The sequence below is a fragment of the Marmota monax genome, unplaced genomic scaffold (genome assembly GCF_021218885.2).
Source record: "Marmota monax isolate L192 unplaced genomic scaffold, Marmota_monax_Labrador192_F-V1.1 WCK01_AAM20220418_F8-fsc00003, whole genome shotgun sequence".
NCBI lineage: Eukaryota > Metazoa > Chordata > Mammalia > Rodentia > Sciuridae > Marmota > Marmota monax.
Window position 1 is genome coordinate 24,228,493 of NW_026694084.1, and position 19,161 is coordinate 24,247,653.

The 19,161-nt window shown below is 40.7% G+C and overlaps 1 protein-coding gene across 2 annotated transcripts in view; it reads right to left on the reverse strand.

The window, feature by feature from the left end:
• Positions 1-6,458: 6,458 nt before the first annotated feature.
• Positions 6,459-19,161, reverse strand: part of Samd12 (sterile alpha motif domain containing 12) — a 385,987-nt gene continuing 373,284 nt past the window's right edge. For both annotated transcript variants that reach the window (XM_046464750.2, XM_046464748.2), the window contains exon 5: positions 6,459-14,551. In XM_046464750.2, coding sequence (XP_046320706.1) covers positions 14,529-14,551 — 23 coding nt within the window. In that variant the 3' untranslated portion in view covers positions 6,459-14,528. The remainder of the gene's footprint in view (positions 14,552-19,161) is intronic.

Here is a 19,161-nt window from a genome sequence, read left to right on the forward strand (position 1 = left end):
GGTTGACAGGAAGTTTATGGGTCCTTTTTAATAATGATGGCCGAAGAGTAGGGGTCAAACCCTGCACCCTTACCTTGTTCTTTTAATTGGTCTACATTTTCTCTGATCCTGATTTTAGTTTATTTTTAGCTTTCTGTTTTATGGTGTATTTTCTTATGAATTGTCTCAAGTACTTTGCGGAAATAAATGGGTTATGAATAAGTAAAAGCGCTCCTATAAACATAAAAAAAAAGGAACTGACAAGCTTTAAATTGTACTGTTTGAGGGCACAGGATAGATACCTGGTTTCCTATGAACAGCCCTTCACCCCCAACATTAGCTGAATTGGACAACACATTGGACAAAAAAAGGCATTTAAAATCTTTAAAAAAATGGCACAAAAAGGCATAGCCGACCTTCCTCTTATACACAGAAAATCAAAAAGTCCGAATTTGAGCAGAATACATTAATATCAATTTTGGAGAACAGAGATTGGAATCACCATTTGAAAGAATAGATTTAATTTGTTTCCTTTTTACCAAAGGCAATGAGAAAAATATTTTTTGTCAACAGAAGTGCCCATTATATATTCAACTTCACACATGGGAACCGAAGTTATGCAGTAATCATATCTTTACTATGAACATCCAATTCCTCATTAGCTGGTCTTTTGGATACCCTTAGAGACATGAAAGCACTCAAAAATCAAGAATGATTGCTAAAAATTTAATGCCTGTTTACTTACCTGGCCCCTTTCCTGGACAACATTCTCCATACCTTGTCTGAACAATTTCCTGTTGTATCCCCAGGGCATCCCATGGGAGGTCCCCAATAGCTACTTGAGGAATGAATCATAACTGTCCCTGCCCCCCCCCCCCCACACCCCGAGAGGGGAGTTCTGTGTTGAAGGCCAAGTCGTGGCTGGCTACATTTCTTCTATCATCTTTTCTTCACCAATTAAATTTATGTTGTTACTTAAGGCAAGAATTTAAAAAATGGAACGGGTTCAGAAGGCTCTTAAACCCATTGAAAACCTATGCCAAGATTTGTGTGTTGGGTACATTTTTCAAATAGAGCATCCACAGCCTTCAGCAGTGTTTCAAAAGTACTTTGCACAGCGTGCACTTGGATAGGAGGGAAAATGAGTGTTCTATAGCATAGCAGGGTGGCACTATGGTTGACAACAATTAATTGTATATTTCAAAATAGCTAATACAGTGTGTTTTGAATGTTTTTAACAAAAAGGAATGATAAACGTTTGAGGTGATGGATATGGTAATTATCCTGATCTGATTATTATACATTGAATACATCTATTGAAATGCCACATTGTACTCCATGAATATATACAATTTTTATGACAATGAAAAAGAAAAAAAGAACCCCCCCCCCTCAAACCGTGTGATTTTTGAAGAGGTCAAGGATCACTTATACAAGGATTAATTGCAGAGCACAATGTCTTATGTGTGGTATGTGCTCAGAAAGTGGGTGTGTCGATCAATGGTTGAGATTTTGAGTTTTCTAGTTGGACATAGCTGGGTGAGCTTTGTGAACTGGTCTAAGATCTATGTCTCTTTAAACTTTAATTTCTCTTTCTGTGATGGGAGCAATAATATGTAAGAGAACGTTGCTAGAATTAAATAAGATGATGTAAGAAATGCTTGACCCATTGTGAATACTCAGTTAATATAGCTCTTTTTAAAAATTATTATAATAAGTTAAATTGTACTTCAGAGACTATTTTTATATTCTCATCAGGACTCTTTCTCACTTAAATAATTTTTATTTTACAAATTATATAAAGTGTATAAAGAACTTTAAAAAGGATTCTATTTTCTTGTAACTTCATTATTCAATGATTTTGGAAAATAATGAGAAAAGACACAAAAGGAAAATAAAGGTAGGGATGAATGTGTCTTGTCCAGGGTCAGAGAGAGTGTTAACCTGACTGAAGGAGAATTAGGTCTTTATTTGAAACTCTCCCTTTCTCTTCTTCCTCCTTCCCTCCCATTTCTGCCTCCTTCACCGTGTGTCTGAGCATGCACACATGTGTGAACACGTTTTCAGAAACATCATCTCCCAAAAGGTAGCCAGAAATCTTTCTATATACTTTAAAAAATACATAGTTCTGGTCAGGTTCAGTGGTGCATACCTGTAATCCCAGCTACTCAGAAAGCTGAGGCAGGAGGATTGCAAGTCTGAAGCCAGCCTGGGCAACTTAGGGAGAACCTGTCTCAAAATAAAAAATAAAAAGGTCTGAGGAGGCAGTTGAGTAGTAGAGTATTTGCCTAGTGTGTGCAAGGCCCTGGATTAAATCTCCACTACTGTGAAAAAAACATTCCCCTAATTTAATTTTTTAATAGAATGTTACCAAAGGAAGAATACCCAAACTATCAAGTTTGATACCATTTGTTCTTTTTTTTTTTTCCAAATTCTTTGAAAGACTTCTGTTTTTCTTGATTTTATTGTATCCAAGAATAATTTTTAAAGATTTTTGGCTTAATCAATAAAAATCAACACCTGCTCATGTTGGTGAAGTTACCAACTGTGGGCCTATGGGCTTGCAGGATTGCTCAGATTGTGGTCCAAGTTCTTGTTTTCTTTAGAAAAACTGCCTCCATAACACTTGTGAGACAAAAATATATAAAGAAAAAAATATTCTTCAGTCTTAAGAAGGAAAGTAAATTACAAAGTACTAGAAGCTTCTGGTTTTCTAAATGTGTGCCTGCATATCTTTCAAAGCAAAAAGAATTGAGCAGCAAGTGTGTGCTGCAAGGCATGATGGGGTCAGCTATTTAAACCCTGAAAAATCCAGAAGAGAAAACTGAAATCTAGAGGGATGACACCCTGGACCTAGGTTAGACCACTGTTTGTTCCTCGCCCATACCTGGCTGGTGACAAAACTCAGATGTGATACTTTCAAAGGTTGAACCTATAACAGCTGATGAGTAATTATTTTTATTAATAGAAATTGGCCAGTTTGTTTTTAGCCCACTTTCTGGCCCCCAAGTCTCTGTCTCCCACCCAGAAGCCCATCCTTTTGCACCAATTTTTCCTAAGGGGCTTTAGATTCACCTGATTATGAGAACATTGCCATCAAACTAGTAATTGACTAAGAACTGCATTTCCAAAAATGCTTGGCCCCTGGACTGTTAGCTCCTATTCTCTGGTAGAAAGTAGCTGATGCTCAACTGAATTTTGGAAATGCTACACTGAAAAAAAATGTAGGATTGTTTCCTGCAAGAGTTCTCAGAGCCTTTAATATGGCAATGTGCATCTTGAATCTCTGGAAGAGAGAAAGTACATATATCATGTTTGTGAGTTCGCTTGGCTGTGCGCATTCTTGCATCTCTGCACACTCCCAGCATCTGAGAATGAATGGGGCTTAGAATATTATCCAACCAGAGGTACTTACATTTTAATAAGGGATATTTGAAGAAATTATTTGTCACACTGTTTGTTTCTCAATCTTAGAATGTAAGACCTTGAAGGTTAGGAAAGATGTCATTTACTTCTGAATCACCAACACCTAGCCCCACACATACCAAGTTCCTGGCACATACAACAAACAGCATATGACCCATTTATGTTTGTTAAATGAGTAAACAAAAAAGATTTCATACTGCATAAGGCTACGTTCCAGAGGTAGAATTCGAGCTATCCATGGTAACTTCATAAATTATTCTTCACTATAGATCATTGATTCCATAGTCCTGGGGCAAGAATGACTTAGAAAAATCTAGAAAAATCAATAAAGAAAATTATCAAGAAAATATTATATTACTATAATCTTTTTTCCCCTTTAATGATGGAAATAAAATCCAGTGTTTCCTGGTTTGGTTTGCATGATTTTGGGAGGCAGAATCAAGGCAAGAAGTAGAGAAAAAGCAGACTCAAGAAACGAAAATGGGAAAATTATATGGAAAAAGAAATGAGATTTAGAAGGGCTCTTCTAAAGAGAATAATGGAAATGGAAGAATGCAGCTGTCTTTGGGTAGAGGATAATAGGGGTGGCATAGGTGGGAAGAAGAATGTTTTAAGATCTTTACTGTGTAACACCTATGTGCACACACATCCACCCATTCTGCCTTGACAGCTTCATGAAGGACAAAGTCAAAGCTAGCCATGCTTTCACAGGTATTTTCCCCTCTGGGACATTCCTGCAGAGACTGGGCCATGAGGGGTGGGAGTAGGGGCTAAGAATATTTGGGTTATGAAACCAAAAGAAGAGATGAGTGCAAAATAGAGCCCTGGCAAGTTTCTATATTATGAGAAAGGGGACATAGGGGACATCCTCATTTGTGAAACAACTGTCTAAGACTCACTCTCCACTCCCACCTTACAGAGCCCCAGCCCTCACAGCAACAGAAGCATGTGGCTGCTTTTATTAAAGCTCTTCTGAAGTTAATTTTTCAGTGTTTATACACTATTCATGAAAGGTAATGGAAAGCTATTTTGCGATGTACACACGTCTATATGCCTTAATAATAGATATACAAGAAAGAGAAAGTATTAACGGCCCTAATGATTTCATAATCGCTGTATGAAACCTCCTCAATCAGGGAGACCTCTTGGCAAAATGAATCCACAGGAAACCGGGAAGCCTTTTAGGATTTCTCTAGCACAAAATGTCTAGCTCTGTAGTCTCATGGAAGGATTTTGTAAGATTCTGAATAATCTTAGGTCAATAAATTATTTTGGTGGCCTCCACTGAACTAAAAAATATCACTGCCCTTGATCTAAATATAGCTCCCATGTTTATCCAGAAAAGCATGAGTCCCCCAAGCCCTGGGTCGGCAGAAAGGCTTCTTTTTGTATTGGTAAAGTGGCATTTAGGGGGATCTGCCTGCTTCAGGCTTTGGGAGAATCTGTTACCTAAAGCTTTCATCTATCCAGATAACACAGCTGATTTTAGTCTAATGAAGCTCAGTAGACAGAAGCAAATTGATCTGGGGAGGGTGTGGCACCAACTTAAACTCAGCTTACCTTTCATTTGTGGAGCAGCTATGATGTGCCAGGAGATGGGGATACAAATACAAATGGACATCCTACCCTAAAAGAAAGGAGGAGAAGGGGAACTAGGTTGGAAGAGAGAGACTGAGATGGCAGAGAAGGGAGGGAGGAGACAGAGACAGATGGGGGAGGGAGGGAGCAGGGCACAGCAGAGAAAATTATCAAGACAACTGCATAATCAATTAAAGGGGGAGGACTGATGTGGACAGAGGAAGAACTAGAGAGAAAGAGACAAGAGAAGGAATGGACAGAGATGATCCCAGAGAGGCCAAGATGAAGACAGTGTTACATTTGCATGCTGTGGTTTCAAAGTCTTCTACAGAGGCTACCCAACAAGGCTGCCCCATTTTCCCACATCCTTAATCTGAATGCGGAGGAAACGGAAGAAACTTGTGCTATTGAGTTACAAGGTCCGTGGAGAGTTTAGAGGATTTATACACCAAGTTAGTGAGCTCATCTAGCAGGTTATCACAGGTTTTGCTTTTGGAAACCTCTTTTGGAAACAAAAACAAAACAAACACTAGATTCATGGTAAACATGTAATTAAAAAGGTAATATCTCTCTCTCTCTCTCTCTCTCTCTCTCTTACAGAATTTATAAATGCTCTTTCTTTTCTGGGGAAGGTGCCTTTCACTGCACCAGGCAAATCATCAAACTGAGTGCAGTCCTGGGTTCCGTAGGTGCTCATTATCATGTCTCATTGAAAAAGAGTGTGGGACATGGGAGTTTTGAGCAGGTCAAATTGTCTGCTGTTCACATTTGATGCATCCTATTATTCAGAAAAAAAAGTTGAAGAAAAAAAGTTTGGCATCTGTAAAATATGTGGATGATCGTGGAGAGCATGCAGATGTTTGCTGAGCTACCAGTAATGCCAAATCCATCTGGGAATCTCAATTTCTAACCCCAGCTCTCTTGGCAGGTGGTATTTGAAGGTCAGTATCTTCTTGGTAGAAGACAGATAGCTTACATTTGGTCATCACCTGAGAGATGCAAACGGGAGGTGCATGGAAATACCACCAATCAGGCAACTGTAAGCACTTAAGACTCCTGGGGGTGAAAACGAATTGGTAAGCTAAGATCTGCTGTCTTCTCTCCCTCAGGTGTGTTCCCATGCCTAGGAATGAATACCATTGTGATTTTTGTCCAGCTGTACTCAACACTAAAGTGATCAACAGTACGAGTCATCACACTGGTGGGACCTGGTGCTGGGGATTCTGTGTGCTGGAGGGAGGCCACCAATTCATTTCACATATATTATTTCTCCAGGAAACACAGCATAATTGAGGACAATTTTCCACCATGAATTGCATCATTAGCTAACACAGGGAAAGTGAAATGCTGTTAACTTTTCTTTTTCTTCTGCAAAGCTGATGAGCTGAAGAAAATAGAAATGAAAAGTTTAATGTAATTTTTTTTTTTGCAGGATGTATGTTGAAAATCAGAATCAAAACACTTTTACACGGTAATAGAAATGCCACATTTTAATACATTGCCATGCATATAAGGAGTCAAGTAATGCTGAATACAAAATAGTCAAATATACAAAATGATAAAGCAGATTTTCAAGCCTGATAGAGATCATGCTCACGGATACAAGGGGGCAAAAATCTGTACAGTTTCATTTTTATCAATTTAAAAAGAATCATGCCCCCAGTTCTTCTTGAGGAAAACCCAAAACAGAAGGAAATATTATAAGAAAATAGAAAGAAGACCCAAAGGGAATTGGCAAGTTGATAGCTGCTTAAGATACAGAAATCAGTGGTTCAAAATTGTGGTGCACAATAATTCTTATGTTTAGAGAAAAAAAGATTCTAAACATCTTAGGCCCTGGGAATCCAGGGAATGAATGTGAACATCCAACAGAGAAGGCACTCTTGTTTGGCCGATAACTTGGTTGTGTCCTCCTAAGTCTGGGTGTGGGAGTCTTCCTAGGGTGCATAGAGAGAGAAAAGCACTACAGTGCGGGCAATGAATAAGGGAAATGCTTATTTCATTAACCACTCTTGGGAGACCAACAGAACTCAGACTTCTCATTTAACTGCTCACTTAAGGAAGCTATAAAAATGTCTACCATCTACACAGGCTTCTGTGTTATGAAATGTGCTTTTTAGCCAGGTTAGTTTGAAAAGAATGAACCAGGTTTTCTTTTTTTTTTTTTTTAGTCAGATTCCCTCCTCATATTCTGTAAGGAATGCATTGGTCTTATATTTAATTCACATTGTGTTTTTTTTTTCCTTCCTCTTGCTCTCCTCAAATGAATACTAATTCACAATACGCAGTTTCTCCTCCTGGAGGAAGCTTGGTGTCTGTCTCTCCATCCCATGGCCCTCAGCTAGTCAACTTCATACTCTCATGGGGGACTCTCCCTGGGTCCTGGTGCTCTGAGCCTTTGGGAGGTGGAGAGGTGGAGATGGAGGGACACCTTGGAATGGGCTCTACAGACTGGCTCCCAAATACTGGAAAAAGCATATGTGTGTATGTAAAATGGTGATTGTTACTTTCGCATTATTCTTTCTTTTTCCTTTCTAAATCCCAGAAATACAAGCTTTGAGGAGAAAAACCTCATGTTAGGAAAGATGTCATTAAATAAAGCCCATAATCCAGCTTGCCATGATAATTCTGCATGCATTGGTGGAGTGGGATAGCTTCTCTCGTCAGCTCCATTTAGTCTCCAAATAACCTGGTCTGCTGAGCAGGGACAGAGCATCCCAGACAAGTGGAGGCCCAGGGAGACTGGGCAATTTCCGTTAGTCCAGCGTTCTCAAATTCGGACCATTTTATTGCCCTTATCAGAGCAGTGCCAATCCCTACAAAGTCCTAAGAATAACTCAAGTATATAAACCACAACAGATCAATATTTTCTTTTCTCAGGTGCTTTTTACTGCTAATATGTAATTTTGTTACAATATTGATCTTTTCTAAAATTTTGTATAAAGCTATTTAATTTAGTGCCTAATGATATTAAATAGTTGGATTAACTGGAACTACAGTAGTGTGATTTAGTGATATGAGAGTTTCAGTGGAATTAGTTTCTAAACATTTTTGCTGGCTTGGTTTTTTAGGAGATCAGTTACTTCTGCCCAATCATGACTGAGGCTCACAGTGCAGAGTCAAGAGTCTGCTATTTTTCAGCTCTTTGCAATGCAAGCCTCTTTTACTAGCCAAACCTCAGTCTCCTCAAACATGGCCTTGTAAGGACAGTATTTCCCTATTGGTGGAGGATAAACTATACAGAGTAGAGAGAGTGCCTTACGGTTGGTTGCCTGGTGTGAGTTTAAGCAAATGGAATTCCCTCCTGTCCCCAGTGGGGACCAACACCTACTGCAGAGGTTATAGCTTCTGCTTGCTGGTTATCAGAGGTGGGCGAGGGATAAGAAGGAAAAGGAAGGGCTAAGGCTGTAGCTCAGTGGTAGAGAGCACTTGCCTAACTTGCCTAGCTTGTGCAGGACCCTAGGTTCTATTCCAAGGGCGGGGGGGAAAGAAGAGAGAGAGAGAGAGAAAATGAGAAAGACAAAAGTACCAGCACTAAAACATGGCTGAAACATGGACAACCTCCCTGTCTCACATTTCCCTCAGTATCTACCTGTATCTAGGGGCCTCTTCAATGTGCCCATGAAAACCCCTTAGCTGGTATGTGGGGAAACATGCATTATCTAGAATCTAGACACAGGAATTGCCAAAAGCTGCCAGCTTGGATTCATAAGCAGCTCCCAATGCAGACAAAATGTAGTCAATTGTGGTTTTAAAAAACACTGAAAATAGATACAAAAGAACTAGAACTGATTCAGGGATCCTAGAATCAAGGACCGTGGCAGTGTTAAAATTCTAAATCTTATTTTTGCAATTGTGTTTGAGCTTAAAAGGTGTTTCTGTGGCATCTGTGCTATTTTAGAGGATGGGCTAAGCTCTGAGCAGATGGCAGAAGAGAATTCTCAGTTTGTGGGACAGGAGCAAGCTCTGTGGTTGGAGGCACTTAATAGCAAGCAAAGTTTTCTTCAAAGTTATTTTCCAAATGAGTTTCCCCACCCCAAGTGAAATAATGATCGAATAAGAGTTTACTGTTTTAGTTTTTTTTTTTTTTTTTTTTTTTTTAGCATAAAGTGTTTTAATATATTTTCATAGAATTTGAGAGGGGTGGAGGTGATTAAGTGCAATCCCACATAACAGAACTGTGAACTCTGGCACATCAACCCAACCTGGAATTCTACATCTGGTAGCTATGTGTATGCTGATGTGGCCAAACTATTCAAAACCAACTATTAATTTCTTGATCCAAACAACTAAAATTTCTTTTTCTTTTTTTTCTTGTGGTGCTGGGGCTTGAACCCAGGGCCTTCTGCATGTGAGGAAAGCACTCTACCAACTGAGCTTTATCTCTAGCCCCCAAACAACTGAATTTTTAAAAGCCTATGAAAAATGTGTCAGGCAAACAGCAATGTCTTCAGGGTTATAATAATTTTAGGTATGAGTATCTCCAAGATCAGATTAATTTAATTGAAAAATCTTTTTATAGTTCACAGTAGGTAGGGCTGTTTCTGATACTGCATGTTAGGCAGAAGGCCTGGGTTTCAGAGTCTTTCTAAGTCTCCTGGGTATGTCTGAGGGTTGGGAAGCAATCACGAAATAAACAACAACAAAGTGAAACTCCCAAACTATTGGCATCACAATATGCAGATTTTGTGTGATTATGAACAATGTCTAATAGCAACAACACTTTGTGATGTCACCCACCCAACTGCAGTCCAACACAAGACATAGGGTGACGGATTATAATTTAAGAGTAGGCTGTTTGTGCCTTTTCATGCTGGATGTAATTAGGAGAGGGAGGCTCTGATCTCGGAATGCTTGGGGTGCTTCAAGATTTTTAAATAGCCTTATGTGGCAAATGAAACTTCAGTTTTGCAAAACCTTTTACACTTGTTCCTTGGAAGCCATCTCTTAGTCATTTTGCCGCTGGGTGAGAGGACTAGAACGGGCTCATGCCTGATGACTCTTTCCTTTTGCATTGGTTGCTGATAAATTTTACCCTAAAATTTTTAGAAACAATGACTGTCTGCTCCTACTCCCCTGCCCAGGATTTCACCTGTGGAACGAAGGAATGGGCAGAAGACACCAGTATTGACACTGTCCCTTCAGCCACCTTCTCGGATGAGAAGCATCTATGTTGTTGTTCTTTTTATTAAGGTGTGGCAGAACCCGCCTGTGCTCTTGACCAGCACAGCTTTCAAATTAATGTACCCTGTCTCCTGAATATTGAAAGTCACTGGAGCAAAAATAATGGAAATATAGCCCTCTTTTACCTTGAAGCTGCCAGGGGAATCCACAGGACAGTTCTCGGGCTCCAGGATTAGATGCGGATTTAAGGAGAGGAGGGGCAAACCCTGCCTGTCTTTGAAATAGAGTCTCCAGCTGTGCCCCAGTAGGAACATCTCCTGGCCTGTCCCCTCCCTGATCCCTCGATTTAGTTTTGATGATCAGGGCTGACCAGTCCCCTCTTAGAGATGAGAATTCCACTGCTGTTTGGGCAGATAGCAGTCACCAAGGTCAAGCTTAAGAAGGAATTATTAGTCAGGACTGGGCAAAAAAAAAAAAAAAAGGTGAGGACTCTGTTTTTCTATTCAAGTTCTTTAGAGAATGCTTGAAATCTACCCACAGCACTATGTTAAAAGAAAGAGATGAAAAGGAAAAAAAGAAAATCACACACGCATAGGAAACAAAGCCAAGGGAGAGGTGAATAGAAACAGCCTTTGGGGAATAAAGGAATTTCTGTCACTTTCAAAGATTAGATTTTTAAGGGTCTATGGCAGCTTTAAGTCTAGTTGTCAAGTAGCAAAATTACTCTAAAGAATGAGGAGGAAAACATCTCAAAGATGGAGGCTGCAAATGCTCTAGAAGAGGAGGGCTGAGTAAAACGAAAGTGCTCAGGGGGTCCGGAAACTTTAGCTTCCCTGAGACTTTTATTGTTACCACCCCAAATCAGTTATGTGACATTTGCAGGCAAAGAAAGCATTTGCAAATAGAAAGGGTGGGGGCTTTAGAAGTTTTTATCCTTAGTTTATATTCTCTTGGAAGGTTGATCTCTCTTTTTACCTGGAAGAAATAAAAATGGTGCATTTCCCTCAGAACTAAGGACCATAAGCCTCTCTATTTGGGCAACTGCAAAGTGACTCTGGGTGGGGAACTCTTTAGGGGATAAAGGAATTCATCTATGTCTTTACTTTCTGGAAGTCGAAGTCAAATCTGTGGGGACACACCTCGCAGAGCCTGCGCAACGACTGGAAGGAAGGCCATTCCCCATAAGGAGAGCTGATATGTCCCTTATCCCCAGGCATGTCTCAAGCTACTGAAGTGATCTGCTTTTACTGGAGCAGAACCACCAATGCTCTGCATATTTAAATTCAGTTCTGGAGCTGGGACAAGCTAATCCCCTTGGCACCCTGGAGAGTCTGATAATTATTCATTTCTGTTCATTCCCAAGACTGCCTTCCCTGCACAAGTGTGGGTGTGAGCCTTTTAATAAAAGGTGTAGCACAGGTTTAAGTAAAAGTTAAGCATCAACAGTTTACAGCCCTTACACATCAAAATATTTATCCCTTAGCTCCCCATCTCTTGCTTCTTACTAAACAAAACTCACTGCACAGCCATTTCTGAATTTCTGGGAGGTAAAATTCTGCACAAGCGTGCGTGCACGCACGTGTGCGCGCGCACACACACACACACATTCCCCTTGGGAAAAAGGTATAGGTCAGCAGGAAGCAGCATGGGAAATCTCAGAGGATCACCATGGAAGCCAGAGGCTATGAACAAAGTCACTTCTCCATTTTGCTGGTTTAGCTTGTGACTGCTCAGATTTTATTCCACCACGTCTCCAAAGCTATGCCCCCAAATAATTTCAAACAGAGGTGGGCAGTTTGGAAAACAGGAGTAGTCATACGCAAGTAAGTGGTGTATGCCAGGCATAAAGGTATTTTTAGACACCATCTTCAACTGAGTTCTTTGATGGTCATTTTTACATTTGTCTTCTCCCATCTCCACCTTTCCCCATTGTCTTTTCAGTAATTATCTAGCACTCTTTTGACTCAAAAAAAAAAAAAATGTAAGCTAGGAAACTCTATTTATTTAATATGTTCAGACTTTTAAAGCCAAAGTATCAATGCACCCCACCACTTAGTGAATATCTGCACCATAAAGCATGTCCAATTTTCCAAGAGTGTAGTAGTGTAGTCCCAGGATGTCCCTGGCTGGACCAGTTCATTCCCAGCTACAATATCTCAGCACCTGGCAGTAGTTCTTTAGGATTCATCACATCCAATTCATTGTCCTCAGGACTCATTATAGAATTGGAGCTTTAGAGATTCCAGCATAGTGATCAATGGCTGTGTCTATATAAAGGAAGGATGGGGAAACAGGTGACCAGGGTGGATTTCAAGGAGAGTAACCTGAAAGCTGCTCTGGGAAGCTCTAACCAGCTCAATCTGGAAGGGCTGGCTGTACAGGAAGGGTACATATAATGTGCTATGGTGCTGTCCACTCCTTCAGGCAAGGGACCTGCCTGCTGCCGTGTGCATCTTCCTGGGTTAATCTGGCAGAGAGTGAATGCTGTCTGAAATCAGTTTTCATTGTGGAAGAGTGGGGAAGGGACAGTGTTTGGGAAGAGGAGGTACAGTTTTAGAAGGGCAGGAGAGTCTGCCTGGTACGCTGCAGTGGTCCCAGCTCAAAGATTGGCTCATGGTAGATACTCAAATGCTGGCTGAATTAAGAGAGGACTGGAAGGACAGAGAAGTCTTTCTGTTGGAACTAGGCCTCAAGAGACGGGCAATGGAGATAGGGATGTTATATCCTGAGGCACTGACAGTCAGAATTTGACCTCCTAATTCTGAATTTGTAGAGTCTTATGGTTTGCTGTGGGCCCTGTGGTCCTGATATTGACACGTCAGAGGGTCAGATCTCAGTGGTGACTGGAACTTCTCTGAGTTCCCTCTTGGACACCCCTTCTGTGGCTTTACAGTCTGACAGGCTTGTGGTCCAAATCACATCTGGATCTCTCTCCCTTTCATGAACCCCAAGTGGAGACAGTGAGGACTCAAGGAACCCCAAAATGCCCTGCTCACTTGTGCTGGAAGGGGTCCAGATGCTGTCACATCTATTTTAAAGAGAAATCTCTGATGCCTTTCGGCCTCAGGCGGGGGTAGTAGGCACACAGAACATACTCTGCTGAGGTTTTCATTCAGCCAACTTTGTATCCAGGGAAAAATGAGCTAAAATAAAATATAGGTCCAGTCAGTATCAAAGACAAGCTACAAGTCACTGAGTAGACAGTTCCTAAGACTGTGCTTTGTTATTAGAGAGTGAAAAAAAAATTAGTCATGAATAAAATCCCAGAAAGGATTAAAAGGGAGTAGAAGGTTCTATGCTGAGTAAGGAACCTAGTGTGGGACTGAACCTTTCCTTCTTTAGGCACAAAGGGGTCACTTGATACTGTTTCTCTTCAGAGAATTGTGATTGAACTTGACTTAGAATTTTTTCCACTGTTTAAGTGGGATCTCACACAGGAAAATTGCATTTTGCTGCCCTTGGCATCTATGGTCTTTAATTAAAAAGAAGGCCATCCTCCTTCTCTATAGAATGAGAAAATATGTACATTGGCCAAAGAGAAGCCTCCTGTACTTGAGTATTTGTATGTACATGTGTTAAGTTGTGCCTTGGTATAAGGAACCAACAGCTTCAGTGTTCCAATCCCCCAGGCAAGCTCCTACTTCCCTTTGGTGTTACAAGTAACCCGGTTATTCAGTAAAGTGTCAAGAGGTTAGGTCTAACAGTATTGTGGCCATATTTACACCAACCTACCACAAACGACTGGGGAATATGCTAGTAGTAGAGCTTATCTTGGACAGTCTGAGCCAGAAATAAGACAAGATTTATAAAAGAAAAAACAAAATACTTGTATTCCTACATGTACCAAACGTGCTAATTCATCTCAGCGTAGTGTTCTTTTATAAAGTGCTTCAGAGTTGGACAGAATACCTTTGGACATCATAACTAACATAACCAAGACACGTTTACATTCCTATCAGGGCATAATATTGTGAACACTTCCACCGAGACTGCAGAACTGCTGTAATTTTTTTTCTAAAACATCATGCCATCTGCACACATAATAAAATAATCCAGTAGTTGCCATGCTAAAACAGGACTGGTAGTGATGGGCACAGACAGTGCCCCAAAGGGAACTTGAGTTATGCACAGTGATGAAAACTGGAAGCCATCTTCCAGTGAAGGGTCTGCCAATGACCACTTGGAACAAATTGGCACTGTATAATTATGCACCTCATTTAAAAATCCACAGCAAACTAAGATTTTTTTTTTCCCAAAGCTTATAATCTTGACTGAGTGGGTGTTTTTTCATTTAATCCGGTTTATCTGTCAATGCTCCAAGGATCTCTTCCGGCAGGGCCATGAGTTAGTCTTTCTGTGGGGAGCAGGCAGGCCATGTTCATACCAACTGGCAGGACAGCAGCTTGGAAGGCTAACCATGTTTATGGAGAACCCTCGGCTGAGGCTGCAAGAAGAAAAAGGAGGAAATGTGGTGAGTTACTTCCTTTCTGCTCCCAGATACTGACATGTAGCAATTATCTTATTCAAACAAACCCTAACACCCTTAGGTCAAAGAGAAAGCTCTAGCCAGGATGGTGGTTACTCAACTGAAGGGTGGATTTGTGGTGGCTTGTGTTTATGGAATGTCCTTTCACCATTTGGCAGGGCATGGAAGACACCCATCTCAGAGGCGGGCCAAGCTGCCTGGAAGGAAGGAAATTGGCATCCAGCTCTGTGACGGGGACGTGGGTTGGGAAACCATTTCACATTTGTGGGGTTCATGCATGTACTTGACCTGGGGGAAGATCAGACTTGGGAAGGGTATGAGGCTTTTCGGGGGGGTGGGGTGGAGGGATGGTTTCATGCATCGGGAAAATGGTCTGGGATGAAGCCTATAAGGATATATTGGAAGTAGTATGGCTGGAACTTGAGTTTGTTTGTTAAAAAGTCAGACTGGTTGAGCAGGTTAGGGACTAGGAAGAGAAAGTCATTAAAACTGACAAGAGATTGAACTATTTGAATTGCAACTCTGCTCATGTTTGGTCTTGGGAATGCTGGTACAAATATATTTTCCTGATTTAAAATCTTTAATTTTCCTATTATTTTTATCTGGGTACTTCCTATAGTTCCCTATGCTCAGATCTCATATAATTCATTATTATACGAATACAACTATTTTGCTCAGAAAAATATTAATATAGTCTCATTTAGTACACAAAACTATTGGGCAATGAGAGAGAAGGACACTAAGAGTTGTTGATGTAAAAGAAAAAAAAAACTACTAAGTTTCAAATCAAACTGGTTCTTCAAAAGAGAGAATATATATAAAAACTTGCTACTTCTGAGAAAATGCAAAATTAAGAGGTACAAATAAATGTATTAAATATCAAATAAAACTACACACTTCCGATAAGGTTGTAATGTAAGTGGAATACTAATATAATGCTGATGGCATTGTACACTAAAAAAATAATGTCAATTTATTTAAAAATATTAAAAAATTATATTTCTTAATCCGGTGACCCCAAAGGAAATAATTTTATGAAAAATGATATATTTACATATATGTAACCTAGAAGTTATTTATAGTAGAGTAAAAATTGGAACAACCAGATTCCTATTGTTGAAAATTTAGGTTAAGTAAATAATGATAACTTAATAAGATAGATGAGCTGGGCACAGTGGCATACGCCTGTAATCCCAGCGGCTAGGGAGGCTGAGACAGGAGGATTTCAAGTTCAAAGCCTGTCTCAGCAAGTTATTGAGGCCCTAAATCACTCAGTGAGACCCTATCTCTAAATAAAATACAAAAAAGGACTGGGGATGTGGTTCAGTGGTTGAGTGCCCTCAGTACCAAAAAAAAAAAAAAAAAGATGGATGATTACGTGGTCATTAAAGTAACACTAATTACGATGATTATGGAGCAACTTGATAAACAGTTATGATAAGCTACAGTATATACTGACACACCTGCATGAGAAGAACTGTGAGTGAAAATGGTGCAGCTGCTAGGAGTTTTACTATTATCATGTTATTTTGCAAAATAGCCCCCCAAATTAGGCTCACAACACTGTAGACTTGACCCATGTGTATTGACTGAATGAAGCATCATGATTATTTTCATTCTCTAATACTGTCTAGAAAATAAATACTTTACAGTTATTCTAAGAGATAATATTCTAGTATTATTGAAGGGGAGGCAGAGACCAATGGGAGTAAAACTCTTTGGTCCAGGTCAACTCACAAGGGAGCAGCACAGCTTGGAAGGACAGCAGAGATTTTCTAGGAAACCAATACAGGACATTATTCTTGAGACTTTTGCTAAAGTCAGATCTGGAAAATGGATGACACTAAAAATGACTATGAACTGAAATAAGCATTATGAAGAGAATGATAATAAAGAGGCAGCCCTACGGGATCACTATACTTCAGATCCTTGCCAGCAATTGATAACTAGGTTTATCATCCAAATAACCATGGTGTTTTTGTTTGTTTGTTGTTTTTTTTTTTTTTTTTTTTGGTACTGGGGATTAAACCCAGGACTTCTTGCATGCCAGGCAAGAGCATTATCACTGAGCTATATTCCCAGCCCTTTTTAAATTTTTTTTTCTTTTTTTTTTTTGTTTTGTTTTGGGACAGAGTCTTGCTAAGTTGCTTAGGGCCTCACTGAATTTCTAAGGCTGGCTTTAAACTTGAGATCCTCCTGCCTTAGCCTGCCAAGATGCTGGGATTAAAGGTGTGTGCCACCATGCCCAACCTCCAGCTCTTTTTAGAAATGCTGTTTTGAGGAAGAGTCTTGCTATGGCACAATCCCCTTTGCCATCTTTCCGGGACACTTAGTGATTCTCCATTGCTCTTGGATGTTTCTGCTGCCAGCACTCTGTTTGGAGTGGGTCATGGTGATGCATGGGCTCTATGTGAAAACAAGAGGGTCCCATTTACATCCTTAACATGAGACATGTGTTGGGTTCCATCCCTGTATGCTTCAGCCACCTTAGACTCCTTCCAGCTCCCTGTATACACTGGGTTGCTCCTGGCCTTTGCTCAAACTTTCCTTCCCTTTAAGACAGCTTGTGGGTTTACCCTCTGACAACAGTGAATCCCAACCTCTCCATCTTTCCAGGTCCCCTCAAAGTTCACTATGAAATCTTCTCTCCCTCTAGATACAGCTAGCTACTCTCTTCGTGAGCTAGTAAGATTTCTTAAACTTATTACCATATACTTTATTTTAATGTATCCAACACTCCCCTTACACTTCTTTTTTTTTTGAGGGGCTAGAGATTGAAACCAGGGTCATAACCCTAGCCTACCTCTTCAACTTTTAAAAAAATATATTTTGATTAGTTTTTGATGGACCTTTATTTATTTATATGTGGTGCTGAGAATTAAACCCAGTACCTCACACAGGCTAGGCAAGCACTCTACCACTGAGCCACAACTCCAGCCCCCCTCTTCAACTTTTTGAAGGTGGTTTCAATGAATTATTGTGCCTTCCTAATGCAATATAGAGTGTCATGTATACAGAAAGTGCTTAATAAATCTTTGTGAAATTAAGAAAGAATGCTGTTAGAGAAAAATCTTTGTGTGTGTGTTTGTTGAATTCAGGAACTAATTTTGCATTCTTGGAATCAATCATCATTTCTGCCTAGAATCTGGCATGAGTAGGGAAGCTTTAGGAGCATGGGCTGTGACGGATCTCAGTTCACATCCCAGGCTCACCACATACCAGCTGTGTGATGCTGAAAACATGAATTTCTCCAAACCACAATTTCTTCACCTTTAAAATAGCAAGCAGACTCCCTACCTCATTGGGTTGCTGGGATGATAAAATGGGCTCAGATGACAAAGAACGCTCAGAGGTCAAGGCTTTGCACTCTCTGCCTGCCTGCAGAGGTCACGGTTACCATTTTGGCTTTCACTCTCCCCCAGAGTAGTACAGAGTTCAGAGACAGTTCCAATTAGGAGAGGGTGAAACACTTCAAGGGCAGCAAGGGGCTGCCTGGAGGCAAGGCAGCCCGCAGAGGGATCAGGAACAGATCTGGACTTGCTATCAGTTTCCCTGTTTCTCACTGCAGCAGCCAAGGGGCTGAAGGGCTTGGTAAGGGCAGGGAAGGAGAAAAGGTGCTGTGTTCCAGCAGCCCACATGCAATGGTCTGAAGGAAAGGAGCAGGACTTCAGTTCTTAAAAGGAGGTTCCGTGTCTTCATTCAGAAGGAAGGGGACTTGTCTTCCACCTGAAAGTGTCCTTTGTGGAAGTCAGGTTTGAGGTCTTTGGGGTGGGTCTAAATTGCACTGGGATGTGGGACAATGTGCATCAGGTATGAGATCCACAACTGCCCCAGCACAGCAACTCATGAACAGAGCTCACATTTCCTGAGCAGCTACCCTGTGCCAACTACATTTCACAAGCAGTCTCTCATTGCATCCTTGCCATCAGCTCTGAGGATTACACTACCCACTAACACAACTGGAGAAAACAAGGGCAGGTTCCTGAGCTTGTCACTGCTGTGCTCTGGTCTCCCACAGAACTGAGACTGGCACCCAGATCTGCTCTCACCACTAAGCTTTCCTGACTCTGTGAGAAGGAATGTGTGTGAGGAAAATGCAGGAAAGAAATCAAGTAACTGCTGGGTAAGAGTTCTCATTAACAATAAAAGTGGTTTGACCTAGAGAGTCGGTCCCTTTCTATTTAACAGTTCTTGTGTCTGGAGCAGTGGGTCCCATCTGGGTGCATTCTCTGTCCCTTGGGACAACTGGCAATATCTTCACACATTTCTGCTTGTCACACTTAAGAGGTACCACTGGCATCTAGTGGGTAGAGGTCAGGGACATAGCTAAACACCCTAGAATGTGCAGGAGAGCCCCCACAGCAAAGAACGACCCAGCTTACAATGTCAACAGTGCTGAGGTTGGTTTAGCAGATACAGGTCCTTGTTTATTTTCTATTCTTGGTTGCGAGCCAAATACATCCCTCCCAAAATAGGCCAAGATAAAAACCAACCTAAGTGGGCCTCTTATATGTACAGGAAATAAGGTTAATTTCAAACCTCATTCCTCTCTTCTATCCATCATTTTC